We start from the raw sequence: 15,842 nt of genomic DNA on the forward strand, positions 1-15,842 counted from the left end.
CTTTGGTTATTTGATAGTTTTTTTGTTTTGACCCATGTCACAGTACTTCTAATCAATTAATTTATTTTTATGTTTTGTTTGTTTGTTTGTTTTTGTTTTTGTTTTTTTTGGGATGGAGTCTCACTCTGTCACCTAAGCTGGAGTGCAGTGACATGATCTTGGCTCCCTGCAACCTCTGCTTCCCGGATTCAAGCCAGTCTCCTGCCTCAGCCTCCCAAGTAACTGAGATTATAGATGCATGTCACCACACCCAACTAATTTTTGTATTTTTAGTAGAAATGGAGTTTTGCCATGTTAGCTAGGCTGGTCTCGAATTTCTGACCTCATGTGATCCGCCCACTTAGGCCTCCCAAAGTGCTGGGATTACAGGCGTGAGCTATCATGCCTGGCTATTTTAATTTAATATTAATCAAAGGTATGTGCAGCCGTTTGTGTCTTTTGCAAATAAGAATAATATTCTTGCTCTAAAAATATACAAAAGTAATTGAAGCTTTCCTAGAATGAGTTTTTCATGGACATATTTGTGTCTTATGAGAAAAGTAATGTTAAGCTGTCATCTACTTATGCATGCTATTGGTAATATACTGCTTTAGGATCAAAATGATTATGAAAATTTGAAATCTGTTCATGTTGTGTCATGTTTGCATTGCAGTAGCCTTTTACAGGAGAAGGGGCATCTAATAATGGTATAATTCATCTTTACTATAACTTAACTGTTTACAGGGTATTTTCTTATCAATTTAATTTTGACAATAATGCTGTAAGGTAAGACAAGTATTACTGTTATTAGTCATCAACTGAAAAGATAAGGAAAGCCAAGTATGGCGGCTCATGCCTGTAATCCCAGCACTTTAGGATGCCCTGGTGGGAGTTCAAGACCAGTCTGGGCAATATAGGGAAACCCTGTCTCTACAAAAAGTTTAAAATATTAGCTGGGTGTGGTGGCATAAGCCTATAGTCCCAGCTTCTGGAGGGGTGGGGGTAAAGGGCTGAGGCAGGCGGATCACTTGAACCCATGAGTTTGAGGCTGCTTTCAACTCTGCACTTCAACCCGGGAGATAGAACAAGATCCTGCCTCAAAAAAAGTATAATAAAAGAAAAGAAGGGCCGGGCACGGTGGCTCACACTTGTAATCCCAGCACTTTGGGAGGCCATGGCATGTGGATCATGAGGCCAGGAGTTCAAGACCAGCCTAGCCAACACAGTGAAACCCCGTCTCTACTAAAAATACAAAAATTAGCTGGGCATGGTGGTGGGTACCTGTAATCCCAGCTACTTGGGAGGCTGAGGCAGGAGAATCGCTTGAACCCGGGAGGTGGAGGTTGCAGTGAGCCAAGATCACACCACTGCACTCTAGCCTGGGTGACAGAGCCAGACTCCGGATCAAAAAAAAAAAAAGAAAGAAAAGATGAGGAAATGGAGAGCTGGAAACTGACTTTCCTGTAATGACATGTAACATTTGTTGAGTGCCTATGGTGTTGGGCACTCTGCTAAGTGTTTTGTGTTTATATTTTTAGAAACTTCAAATGGCATCATTATCCCCATTTTTCATGTAAGGGACACATTAGCTCATGTGGTTAGTTAGAGGAAGTACTTATTACAGTAAATGAGAACACTCATAGGGGGGTAGAATCAGGGAGTACAATAGAAGCCACCTATGTTTTTACATTCATATAGTTTGAATATTTAACATTAAACTTATTGCTGTTTTTAACATTCCACAAAAAACCTATGATAAAATGTGAAGTCTAAATAAGAAACTGTTCTCACTATGTAAACTAACTAGAAGAGTCATATCTTTCATGTGAGTTTAAATTTTTCTGGATTTATTATGACAAGACATAGTAGAAGACAGTACAACGTAGTAGAAACACAGGCTTTGGAGAGAGATGTAGTACCTGGTTGTTTTTTTTTAATCCCCACTCTGCTATTACTTGCTTTATATGTTAGACAAATTGCTTAACTTTTCTAAGCCTTAATTTCTTTATTTATAGAGTAGTCATTATAATAGTAATTAATTAATTTATTCTAAGCATTTGTATTAGTATTCTCACTTATCCTCACAACAACCCCAATGAGGTGGGCATTATTATTACCCTCTTAGTTTAAATAAGGAAATTGAAACACCAAGTAATGAGCGAAAGTTCAAACAATTATCTTAATTGGTAGAGCCCCTTCAGGTGACTCTAGGGCCTTCATTATTAATTACTCTAGCACCTTTTAAGTGTTTTGAGGATTGAAGGTCATTTTGAAAGCATTCAATTAATGTAATTCAGTCTTATTAATAAAATATACTGATTTGAGTACATACACTTTCTTTTTTTTTCAAGTTTTAAGTAAATCTTTAAAAAATAATTTTCCTTTATGAAGAGAAAGTTAATTTTATCACATGGGGGAGAAAACATAAAAGGTCAAATGGTGCATATATCTAATTCCTTAATTACAAAAAGCTAATATTAAAATGCATGAAACTATTAGAGGTAAAGATACATATAATCTACTGGATATTTTCTTGCATTGAACTTTTTTTTCTTTTTTAAGATTGTGAAGCATTCCCTCCAATGGCTTTTTGTCAGTTGAGACTCCAAAAGAATGTTTTATAACATAGAAGATATTATTGAGTAATCAGTGTCTGGAGCTTCCCCAGCCAAATGTTTCTTTTGAGCAGATTAAATAAAAAACCCAAGCAAATCTGTACAAATAAATTGACTCTGTTTTCCAAGCCATACATGTGCACTATAGCTGTGAATACTGTGCATATGGATGCAAGCAACAGTATCTTAATGTTCTAATACTTTTTTTCTCTATGTTAATCATAAAACAAAGCTATGAAAAAATCACAGATAGATTTTTGCCTATAATTTCAGGGTGTTCACAGACCCTGCTCTGTCAATTTAAAAACATACATATAAAATCCTTGCTATAAGACAATATATATTAAACGATATTAAAGAAGTATTTGAAAATAAACTTCGGTAGACTTTTTTCTGTCCTAGTATATGTGTCCATGTGTTCTTTTTTCTTTCAGTCAGTTCTCTAGTGCGAACTCATCCTTATCAGCCCTTCATTTAGATGAAGAAATGGGAGCATAGGATTCACAATTTGATTTTTAAATAGACACTAATATTTATAAAATTGTATCAATTTGTAGAATTAGAACTATCTAATTTATACAATTAGAAATAGAAATTAAAATACATCTGCAGATAAGTTTTTTTTGTTTTTTGGTTTGAGACAGAGTCTTGCCCTGTCATCTAGGCTGGAGTGCAGTGGTACAATCTCAGCTCAGTGCAACCTCCACCTCTTGGGTTCAAGCGATTCTCCTGCCTCAGCCTCCCAAATAGTGGGGACTACAGTTGCACGCCATCAAGCCCAGCTAATTTTTGTATTTTTAGTAGAGGTGGGGTTTCATCATGTTGGCCGTGCTGGTTTGAACTCCTGGCCTGAAGTGATCTGCGCGCCTCGGCCTCCCAAAGTGTTGGGATTACAGGCATGAGCCCCCACTCCTGGCCTGCAGACAAGTTTTTTGAAACTTATGGATTTGTAATCAGCAATTTATTTCCTGAGTTTTTCTTATTGCTCTCTATAGCTAAAGGGGAAAAAAGATTATAGTGAAATACTTCGAGAGTTTACTCAACCAAATTTCCCTCTAAATGGATACAAATACAGTATCATCATTCACAGAGCCTTTGCTGTATACATACCCTTATATATACTTTAGTGATAAGCCATCTGCCTTACAGAGTTCAGCAGATTATATGAGGCATTTGTAAAGTTTCTGGCACATAGGTGATGGTAGATTTTTGTCTAATGCTGGACTTGTTCCAGTATAATATTATTAGGTACCGGAAACCAAAAGATTGATACATTGCCTTCTCTAGTCCCAAAAAATGTATTTGCTTGGCGGTGGAGGAAAGAGTTATTTAACAATTTCATAAAAGGCCTGTTGCTTGTGCTGATTAGCAAAATTGTGTCAATTGGGAGGACTCCACCATCTTTTCCATTAGTGTGAGCAAAAGTGGCTAACAAAAACAAAAGTAACTTGATTTATCCAACTGTAAACAGGGTGTCCAGTGGGTAGTGATTATGCATACCTGTGCCTTCTCTCTTTTATATAAAAGATCTTCTATCTAAATATGAAGATATTTTTAGAAGCTTGAGATGGGAAAGAACTAAAGCATGTTCATTAGGATTAAGAGGATTGGTATTGTTTTAAGGATGTGTATAAAGCCTCATTGTCTAATATTATTTGACATGCTTTCTTGCTAATATCAAGCACCAGTTTAATTTTTTTTTCCAATGTGGCAGGAGTGGTTCCCTACCTGTCCTACCTGTGAATCTTCAAAGTATTATGGGGAACCTGTAAGTTACATCCTGTGTTTCAAAGTATGTACGAAATCATGTACTTTTCTATAATGTGACTTTATAAGCCAAATGTTAGGTTTGACTTTTTTTCTTTTGAGATAAGGTCTCACCCTGTTACCCAGACATGGAGTACAGTGTCACGATCTCAGCTCACTGCAGCTTTGACCTTTCAGGCTCATGTGATCCTCCCCTTTAGCCTCCTAAGTAATTGCGACCGCAAGTGCACACCACCACACCCTGATAACTTCTTTGTATTTTTTGTAGAGATGGGGTTTCTCCATGTTGCCCAGGCTGGTACCAAACAACTGGGCTCAAGCAATCCGCCCATCTCTGCCTCCCAAAGTGCTGGGATTACAGGCATGAGCCACCATAACCAGCTGCATTATCTTACAATAAAACTGATAATAATTATCGTTTATATATAACTAAAAGCCTTCCCTTACCTCCAAAGATGTGCTAATTGAACCTTCTCTGTGCATACTTCCTTCACTTCACTTTCCATATGACAAGATTTCTATGTCTCTCTGAAATATAAACTGGAATGCATTCACTTCATAAACAGTAGTCTTCTAACTTTTCTTGATTCAAATTTGTTCTTATCCTTAGGGTCTAATTTGTTATTTCCTCTGTCTGGAATACTCTTCCTCCAGAAATTCAAATGGCCTGCTTCTTCCTTTTAGTAAGGTCTCAGCAGATAACACTTTTTCCGCCATCCTCTGTCCTATTTCATTTCATCACAACACATTACTCCTTTCATATTTGTGTTTTTTTATTGAAAGTTTACCATACTAGACCTGAAGTTTTATGATAGCAGGGACATTCACTTCATTTTCCCTGCTCTATTTCCAGCAGCTAGGAAAATCCTTGGAACAGAGTTAGGTACATAATATTTGAAAAGATTTGTGAGTTTTTTTGACTGTCTCTTAATGATACTGTAGCTATAGTGAATAAAACAGGCATGAATTCTGTCTCGAGATTCTATCTTTTCTATAGCCTTGTTTAATTGTGAGCCTAAATAAATCTGAAGTGATTTAAAACTGTCATAAATTGGACATATTTGTTACTTGCTTTAATATATTTGTTATTTGTCTTTAGGTATATGTCTTATTCCTATGTGAAATAGACATTAACATAATTATCAATCTACTTATTAAACCTACAAGAATCTTCAAAATTATGATTCAACTCTTCATTTGACTGACAAACTGACACAGGTTTTTAGAAATGAAGTGAAATTTTCTAAAATCACATGCTTAGTGACAGGGCTGGTATTTTAAGCTAGCCTTCTAACTTTAAATTCAGTGAATTTTTTTTCTTTGGTAGCTGCTAAATGATTTGAAAATAAAATATTTTAAAGTCCTCTTTATTTGAATAAACTTTTTTGCCACTTTGTTTCTCTATAGCAAAGTAGCATCTATTTGTTCAGTAAGTTATACATAAATTGGCTTCTGGTGGTTTAAAGGATTTTATCACAACTATCTTTTTCTTTGGTTTGAATTTGTAATTTTAATTATGAAATATGTCAAACATACAGAAAAATGTAGAGTCATATAAAAGATTTCTGTGTACCTATCACAGAGAATTAGTAAGTGTTAACATTTAAGGAAAAAAAGAAAAAGGTATGAACCCTCCCCTTCTGTTATTTGTCCTTTTATCATCAAATATTTTAATATGTGTGGTATATAATAGGCACTCCCAATAAATGTTAAACTATTAAAAATCTGTAACTGGCAGTTACATATGTCTGATTCAAAATGAGTAAATAAATTGCCAGACATTTTTGTATTCACAGATACTCATTTATGAGTGACTTACAATTAGTCATAACAATCATCCTCCATAACCATGTGTTCCACATACTTGGGTCTAACCAACCCCTATCAAAAATATTCAAAAAAATAAAAAATAATGACATTAAAAATAATAAAAATTTTTAGAAATACAGTATAACAGCTATTTACAAAGCATTTATATTGTATTTAGTATTAAAAGTTGAGTATCCCTAATCCAAAAAACCAAAATCCAAAATGCTCCAAAATCTGAAACTTTTTGAGCACTGACATGACACAAAATAAATGCTCATTGGAGCATTTCAGATTTAAATGTTAGCATTAGGGATGCTAAATCAGTAAATATAATGCAGATATTCCAAAATCGTTTTTAAAAATTCAAAACACGTCTGGTCCCAAGCATTTTAGATAAGGGTTACTCAAGTGTATGAAAGGATGTGCTTACATTATATGCAAATACAGTCATACCCCTCCTGAGGTAGGTATTGGTGAGGAATTGATACCAGGACCCCAGAGGATACCAAAATCCACAGATGCTCAAGTTCTTTATGTAAAATAGTATAGTGTTTGTATATAATCTGTGCACATTCTCCCAAATATTTTAAATCATCTCTATACTAATAATAATACAATGTAAATGCTGTGTAAATAGTTGTTAGACAAGAAATGAAAAGTCTATACACGTTTAGACCATCAATTTTTTCCCACATATTTTCAATCCCAGGTTGGTTGAATCCACATACATGGAGCCTATGGATACAGACCCAATGCACTACCACACAACACCATTTTATGTAGGGTATTTGAGCATCCTCTGATTCTGATAGTTGTGGAGGGTCCTGGAACCAATCCCTCACAGATACTGAGAGACAACTGTATGCTTTTCTTTGAAAGTCTTGGCTCTAGCTAATGCTAGTTGGTTTCTATGAAGGCCATAATTTGTAATTTTGTTGAGGCTCACATTCAGTCAACCCATCTGTTTTCTGTATAAGCACTAGTGAAAGTCACTTAGCCAGTTGGCTCTGCATCCAAATATCAATAACCTTGTGCTCTAATCTCTCCCATATTGCATCTTGACTGCATTGTGCCGAGAGGTATTCACTAATGTTAAGGCTTCAGGTTTTACCTCTAAAAACATTCAAGGTCAAGTAAATTATTTAGCAAACTGTCTTAAATGACGTTGTCATTAAGGTATATTTGTGCGTGTATTCAGCACATTTATTGGGCACTGATTTTGTGACCTACATTGTGCCAGGTTCCAGACTGACCCAGGAAGCTCACAACTTTGAGTGATACATGTCAATAATGAATGTATGTATCCTCTGTTATTTAGCAGAAAAGAGGAAGCCCTAACAGCTTGCAGAAGTCATAGCAGTGAGGAAAGGAATGCTCTACCGAAGACGACAGATAAAATAAGGGACGTCATTAATAACTTCTATCTAGGCACAGAGATATTATGGTTTTTGTCATGTTTGGAGAACTACAAGTCACTGGACTAGACTGAATGCAGTTGAGAGAATAGTTCAGATGAAGTTGAAAACTAAGGCAAGCATTTTTTTTTATACTCAAAAGCCTCAAAATTATTTTAAGCAAGAATACGTATGTAAAACAAGTTTTTCTTGAGAAACCGCAGTATAGATTTTCTTTAGAAATATATACTTGAAAAAATATATACTTGAATATATTTTTTCTTTAGAAATATAAACGAATATATTTTAATTAGAAATACATACTTGAATATATTTTCTTTAGAAATATATACTTGAATATATTTAACTACTGTAAACTGTGCTTCCAAAAAGTTAGCTATTGTGAAATTGATCGGGTGCGGTGGATCACCTGAGGTCAGGAGTTTGAGATCAGCCTGGCCAACAAGGTGAAACCTCGTCTCTACTAAAAATGCAAAACTTAGCTGGGCGTGATGGCAGGAGCCTGTAATCCCAGCTACTCACGAGGTTGAAGCAAGAGAATCGCTTGAACACAGGAGGCAGAGGTTGCAGTGAGCCAACATGGTGGTACCACTCCACTTCCAGCCTAAGCAACAGGACGACTGTCTCAAAAAAAAAAAAAAAAAAAAAAAAACTTGTGAATAAATTTTCAAAGTACTAGTAAATGTAACATTAAAATATCTTTTCTGAAAGTTTGAGTTACAAAACAAATTGGTTACAGATTTAATGTTACCAAAATTCATGGACATTGAAGATTCCAGGACATTTTATACTGCTGGTGGTGGGGTGGCATCTTAGCTTCGGTGTAAATATCGTTAGTAACTGGATAGATCTGTAGATGATTATCAGTATGTTTGAGTAGTATTTAATAAGAATAGTTGCTAAAGTGACTTTCTTCAGGGGAATGAATGCTTGCTTTAAAATAAAAAAAAAAAAGTGTATACTTTTCTTCTCTCTTCCGAAGAAGAAAAGAAAAACAAGACGGACGAAGATGGATAACGCCTTTCTCCAGACCGCGGTGCTTCGTATTTCTCGAGCTGCGGGCGAGGGCTGCTGGGCCTGCGCGGGGTGGAGCCGACGCTGACGTGCCCCGCGCCGCAAGGCATTGTGGGAGCTCGGGCCCGCTAGTGCCGTGGTCTGAGGCGAGGTTCGGAGGCCGTTTGTTTTCTCGTGGCCTGGAACTCGCGCGCTCTCTTCCCCTCCCCCGCGGCGTGTGGCGCTGGGGTAGAAACGGCGGCGGCGGCGGCGGCGACAGCGGCAGCAGTAGTAGCAGAGGCTGTAGCATCGGACACCCTCCTCTCCCGCGAACCGGTTCCTCTTCCCCCTTCTTCTCACTGTTTGTTGTGTGTTTGATGTGTTAAAGCAGGAGCGAGAACCCGAGCAGCGCCATGAGCAACACTACCGTCGTCCCTAGCACTGTGGGTCCGGGCCCCAGCGGCGGGCCCGGTGGCGGAGGTGGTGGCGGCGGAGGCGGCGGCACCGAGGTAATCCAGGTGACTAATGTCTCCCCGAGCGCTAGCTCTGAGCAGATGCGGACTCTCTTCGGTTTCCTAGGCAAGATCGACGAACTGCGCCTCTTCCCGCCGGAGTGAGTATCGTCCACCATCACTGTTTCTGCTAACGCCGCCTTAGCCTAGGCCTAAACCACACACCATTCCCTTAGGCCCCTGTCGCTGCTTCCCTGGGCCACTGCTTGAGTGGCTGGTGGCTTACTTAAAACAGTTGTGTTCTAGGCCTACAAAAAAATGCAGAGAGGCATCCGTTTTTGGGATTAGGAAGCACTGGCTCTTATTCTCGGGAATTTTTTTTTTCTCCTTAAGGTGTGCTAACGTGGTCGTTTGGCTTTGGGGACCTAACGCAAAACTAACTCCACTCTGTACTTTGTATATAGGTTATATCCCTTTTTTTAAAATATCGAGTATTTTTTTCGCGTGCTTCAAGAAAGGTAACAATTATTCATGCTTGTGTTAATTTGGTGTTGAACTTTGTAGGTAGTTGTTCACTTATTGCTAAGTATTGTGGTTCTGGCCCAGCAATATAATTCAAAGATCATATTCTCTTCTACAGACAATTTAGTGAACCTGATTACTTAATTTTTATAGTGTCACAAAATGGGTTATAGCTGAAACCAGAGATTTTCCTTTGTTTGAATAATAAGCAGATTTGTGATATTTCACAGTTGTTGAGAAGGATTTTTATAAATGTTGAAATTTGAATTAGTGTGTCTGAGTTTTTATCCTTTTGTGTCACTTTTATTTTGAAAGCTATTTCTGTCGAAAGAATACTAAGTGGATTAATTGTAAATAAAAAATAGTTAAAAGAAGCCATGAAGTAAAAAGTATACTATTAAAACAAACATTTGGAATAATAATAGTCTTGTGGTTTTTGGAAGATTTACTGGTGGAAAAGTGACAATTCAAATGTTATTGTCAGTAAACACCATAATTGAGAATTTTATGATGTCGCTTACATACTAAACAGGAAATTGGAATCCTGTAAGAATCTGCTGTTACGGTACATGTAATAAAGTATTAATTTTCTGCTCAATAAAATAATTGATAAAAGTTTATCATAATGAGATATTTGTTAAATATTAGCATATTTCATCACTTTACACTTAAATTGCTTTTGCAAGATTATTGGTGTTTTCAAATTGGTATGTTGCTAATTTTTAGGGAAATGAACGTGTGGAGAGAGGATTCACTTAGTTTGCATGACGTGTTCTGGGAACAAACATGTTTTTATTCCATTTATTTTGCAGAAACTTGTCTTGCTTTGGTAATGAAGAACAAATAGCTTTCATAATATGAACATATAGAAATAGATGCTTTTCAATTTTCTCACGACTGTTTTAAGCTCATAAAATTAATAAACAGTAAAAAAGCAGAAAATAGTGATACAGTGGATGATTGTAATCATTTTATTAGTGGTATATTTGAGATACTCGATTTGTGACAATTCTTTCCAATCCCACAAGTTAAGAATTTTGTTACAGTTGCTGACTTTTAAATGCTGCTTATTCTCTGAAGACAGTTTTATGATGCACTTATAAAAAGATAACAGAGATGTAGGCATTACACTGTTTCATCTTTTACCTAATGTCTTTTACCAGTGTCTTAGAGGAAGTTGTGATGGAGCAGAGTCTGGCTTTTTTTTGATAATCAAATGAGTAGTTCCATCATAACCAGAACAGCTAATGTGTGCTTGAGAATTTCTCTCCCAACTGTATGATCTGAGATACTCTGCATCAAAAGGACTCCTTTCCCTATGTTGAGAGATAAATTGACACGTTTTTACTCTGACTACTTCATTTATCTTCCCACATACAAGATCATTTTTTCTTTGAAAATGTACAGAGTTTACAATAAGGTAAATGTTACTGGTGGCATTCTACATTTGATCAGTAATATAGATGGCTATTTTTTTCACTTGATGTTGCATTTTATTTCTTTAACTATAAGTGTCAATAAATTAATCTGACTTGTACAAGTCACATAAAATTTGTTGTTAATTTCTATCAACTTAGTAGAGTTTTCAACCGTAACTTACCAGAGAAAATGTGCTGTGGATTCCCAGTGGTCCGCAAGTGTTCATCATTCCAAAAATACTTACTCTTATAACATTGAGTGGTTCAGATTATGTAAAATTCTGTCTGTCGTGAAGAGATCACCTAATTGTAACTATTATCTACACATTTGGCCTTCTTCATCTCTGGGTTCCACATCCATGGATTCCACCAACTGTGAATTGAAAATATAAGGAGAGTGCGTCTGTACTGAACATGTACAGACTTTTTTCTTGTCATTCCCTAAACAGTACTGTATAGCAACTATTTACATAGTATTTACATTTTATTAGGTATTATAAGTAATCAGATGATTTAAAGTATACAGGAGGATGTGCATAGGTAATATGCCATCATTTTATTTTTATTTTTCCTCCACCTCTTCCCTCTACCTACATCATTTTATATAAGGGACTTGAGCATTTGTAGATTATGTTATCTGCAGGGAGTCCTGGAACTATGGATAATGAGGGAAAACTGTATATGATTTCCCTCGAGAAGGCAGTCATATGCACCTGTAACTCTTTTTCCCCCAGACGTATCCGTGACGTGCTTAACAACTTTTGTTTTTCCAATGTCACCTTAATCAGAGAAACCTTCCCAGACCACCCTATATAAAATAAAGCACCCCTGCTGCTTCTTTATTCTACTTAACACTACTTTTTTTTCTGTAGCACCTGTCACCAGTTGACAGGTTAAGTTTAACAACTTCTCTCCTTTAGAATATGAGATGCTTTAAAATGCATATGTGACTGAATGTCACCCACACCTACTGAAACTCTTAATTTCGGTTCTGAATGCCTACTTTGGGGAATCTCTTGGACTATGACAGACATGACAACCTGCTCGAGAAGGTCTCCTGCATTGTCATTGTTAAATCCATCTATTCTTTTAAACCAGAATTTCTGGCCTATAATTTCACTGAGAAACAGAAATACTATCTTTGCAATAGGTAATCTAATCCTCTCTACAGCTTGATAGCCCTGCAGCTATTTGAAAGCATCTGTCAGTGTACCCTTCATATACTCTTGGTTAAGCTGTTATTTTGATCCTGGTTGTTCCTGAAACACATATTGGAAATGCAGCATTGTTTAAATGTCTATTGTAAGTTGGTTGCTTTCTAAATTTATCTTAATTCTTACAAACCCAGAAAAAAAATGTTTGTGACCCTGTTTTACAAGTTCATGAACTGAAATTTACCTTGCTTTTTTTTTTTTTATATGCCCAAGCCATACTGCCAGTGTCAGAGCTAGAACTTGAACCCAATGTTGTGACTAAATCAGGAGTTTGTTGATTTAGCCATGCAATTTGTAAGATCTTCACATGTTTGGTTTTAGTGGAATTGCCCAGTGGAGTGCTTATCAGGTGATGATCCCAGTGAAGCATGTCACAGTTATCCAGTAATTTAAGGCTGCTGTAATACAGAAATAAACTGAAGTTCATTAGTAACTTTTCAGTGACCAAGATGGATACTTTAATACTCATATAAGTATAAATTTGTTTATTAGGTAAGGGAAAGAGTTCAATACAGCTTTAAAGAAAAAAATGGTTTTAATAGATGCAGCATTTTACTGTATGTTTCTTTACATAGTGAGAGGAGGCACGTGAGGTCAACAGTCAAGTTTTCAGGTTAATGTCCTTGTCACATAAACACCTCCCTTTCCGAGGTAATTTTGTTTATGAGCTCAAAATTCTCCACTTTTGAGTGGAAGTTGAAAGGCTGATACCAATGGCCTAAACCTGAAGTTCTCATGTATTAGTAGGCATAAATACCTTGAAAGAATCTGGGCCGTCATGTAAAAAGGATTCTCTCTACAGACTATAGGTGAACAACAGAAATCTCATTTTTCTGTGTGTAATCCAAAGGATTCTGAAACAGCTCTCAAATGACATGTAAGAACTGTTAAAACCTATGCCACCACTTTTAGGTGGAGGGCAAAAGTAGCATGCAGGACTCACTTTACCCTATCTTGTTCCTCATTTCTCCCTACTTTATATTAATTCTTAGAGATACAGAGTAAAATACATGTCATATTTGGAAGCAATGCTGCCACTGAATTTTAGGGTATGAAAATTAATTTTGGGCATTAGTCCTCTATCTTATATTAACATATTGTCTTTTTAAGATAAATTTTATTGGGAGACTTAGGCAGATGGATGGATCATGTCAGGTCAGGAGTTCAAGACCAGCCTGACCAATATGGTAAAACCCAGTCTCTACTAAAAATACAAAAATTAGCTGGATATGGTGGCGCATGCCTGTAATCCCAGCTACTCAGGAGGCTGAGGCAGGAGAATCACCTCAACCTGGGAGGCGGAGATTGTGATGAGCCGAGATTGCCATTGCACTCCAGCTTGGGCAGAAAGAGTGAAACTCTTATCTCAAAAAAAAAGAAAAATTTTAAACAAGAAAGAAGTGTAAGAATGTAATGTAGTTGTGGGCCCAAATACCAACAAAAAGAGTAAGTTGTTCTAAACTCATCTAAAGGAGGCCATTTGAAGTGGAGAGAGATTAATTATATTTTCCCTTCTGAGTTACTATCTTATTCACAATATTAAAATTCATATTTAATCTGTACCCTGCCATCACTTAACAGGTTTCGATATGGTCAAAATAATTGGAGCATTTGTATGACATTAATGGGTAGGGAAAAAAATACGAGTCACTTTAAGTTTGTCAAGTATAAAGAATACAATTTGAGCACGGGGGCAGTACTTTTTTTCCTAAAGAGCTATTCATGGCCGGGTGCGGTGGCTCACGCCTATAATCCTGGCACTTTGGGAGGCCAAGGCGGGTGGATCAAGAGGTCAAGACCATCCTGGTCAACATGGTGAAACCCCCTCTCTACTAAAAATACAAAAAAATTAGCTGGGCGTGGTGTTACACGCCTGTAGTCCCAGCTACTCGGGAGGCTGAGGCAGGAGAATTGCTTGAACCCAGGAGGCGGAGGTTGCAGTGAGCTGAGATCTCGCCATTGCACTCCAGCCTGGGTAACAAGAGTGAAACTCTGTCTCAAAAAAAAGACAAAAACTATTCATTAAAAATAATCATGTTTGGGAGTCATTTATTTTACTGTAATAATAAAAAGTGTTAAAGAATTGGTAGAGTTCAGTTTTTAAGAAGTGCTAAGTGCCTGCTATTTTATTTTCTCAAGGCATTGTGTTGGGTGTTAAGAATATAAGATGATAGCATTAAAAGAGCTTTGTAATTTAGTGGTTAAAACCATGGATGTCAGCGAAGAAATGTGAAGTGCCATAGCTTACTAAACCTGCCAGACTACTTGACAATGATGCACACCTGCAGCCCAATCCATTGGAGAAGCTGGAGTGGGAGGCTGACTTTTGTTCTCAGGGTGCAACATTGTTAAATTTTATAGCAATAGTGTTTCACATCTAAAAACCACTGTGTTCTTTAAAAAAAAGCATTGAACAGTGTGAGCCTCTATAACAAGGTAGCTTATACTGCTTGTGGATATCTTGTTAATTTTGCTTCGAACCTGGGTTAGGGTCTGTGCTTAGCCTGGGAGATCCTTGTAGGGAAACGTATCAAAAGTTCTAATAGGTTTGAGTTCTCAGGCCATATATAGCATCATGTTAGTCTTTGAGTTGTGATGAAAATTGTGGGGTTTTTTGTTAGGTCTAAGTTAAGAGAAATTAGTTTTTCAACAAAGTCTGAAATTCTTAGTATAACCAAATTTGATGGAATTACAGTTTTATGTACACATGTGTGTCTCATTTATTAGAAACTTTGAAGCCCCATTCAGATAGTGTAAAAATATATTACAGGATTTTTCTTGTCATTAATGAGTCCTATGATGTAAGCATTAGATTGATCTTACAATAAAGTAGTTCTGTATCCTAGGTGCATAGAATTGTTAGATTTAAAGGAGAAAGAGCTCAGATTTCATCAGAGATCTTGATTTAATTGATGTGGAGTGAAGAGTGTGGATTACCCCCAACCCCCACACCATGACTCTAATATACATTACAGTGTATTAACTAGGGACAGTGTGTTTATTTCTGCCTTAGGGCACTAGCTTTCCAAATAACTTTTGATATGGGCTTGAGCCATTCCTGCATTCTTGCACAGTTTCATGGCAGAAATTTGAACTACCCTCTAGCTTAACAGATGGAAAAACCCTGCTTCCTGTGTTGTCTATCTTACCTACACTGCCAAAACTTAACACTTTAACACTTGTCTTTCTTTTACCTAAGCAAGTAATTTGCTGAGGAAACTGACCCTTTTGCTTATTGAAACTTTGCAAGGTAGTACTAGTGGAGCAAAGTACTATTCCCATGTGTGCCTAAATTTTTTCTTCTCTCTGAAAAATGCTCCAAGCCAGAAATTCTTGATTATTTGCAGTGCATAAGAGTTCTTACATCCCATAGGTAAATGAGTGCAGGGCATGGGACCTGTTTATTATGCAGTTCAAGAAAACTAATTGATTATTGAGTACCTGTGCTTTCTCATGATATTCCTTTGTCCTTGAAGTAGAAATTGTTCATCTTTCTTACTCCGAGAAATTAGCTGTAAGGAAGTTTCTAAGCCCAAACTACTGTTAACTATATCTAAAAATAGCTGGTTGGTATTATGAAAAAAACTGTTGACAATTTTGTGGCCCCCTCAATCTCTGAGACTTTAGTATCAAACTGTTTTTAATGTGATACATTGTA

General features: G+C 36.7%; 1 protein-coding gene across 4 annotated transcripts in view; it reads left to right on the top strand.

Moving 5' to 3' along the window:
* SRSF11 (serine and arginine rich splicing factor 11) overlaps positions 1 to 15,842 on the top strand; it is a 46,573-nt gene that overhangs the window by 6,252 nt on the left and 24,479 nt on the right. For all 4 annotated transcript variants that reach the window (XM_021667751.2, XM_021667752.2, XM_021667753.2 and 1 more), the window contains exon 2: positions 8,970 to 9,191. In XM_021667751.2, coding sequence (XP_021523426.1) covers positions 8,992 to 9,191 — 200 coding nt within the window. In that variant the 5' untranslated portion in view covers positions 8,970 to 8,991. The remainder of the gene's footprint in view (positions 1 to 8,969; positions 9,192 to 15,842) is intronic.

Source organism: Aotus nancymaae, unplaced genomic scaffold (genome assembly GCF_030222135.1).
Source record: "Aotus nancymaae isolate 86718 unplaced genomic scaffold, 86718_ANA_hifiasm-v0.15.2.pri h1tg000007l, whole genome shotgun sequence".
Classification (NCBI taxonomy): Eukaryota; Metazoa; Chordata; class Mammalia; order Primates; family Aotidae; genus Aotus; species Aotus nancymaae.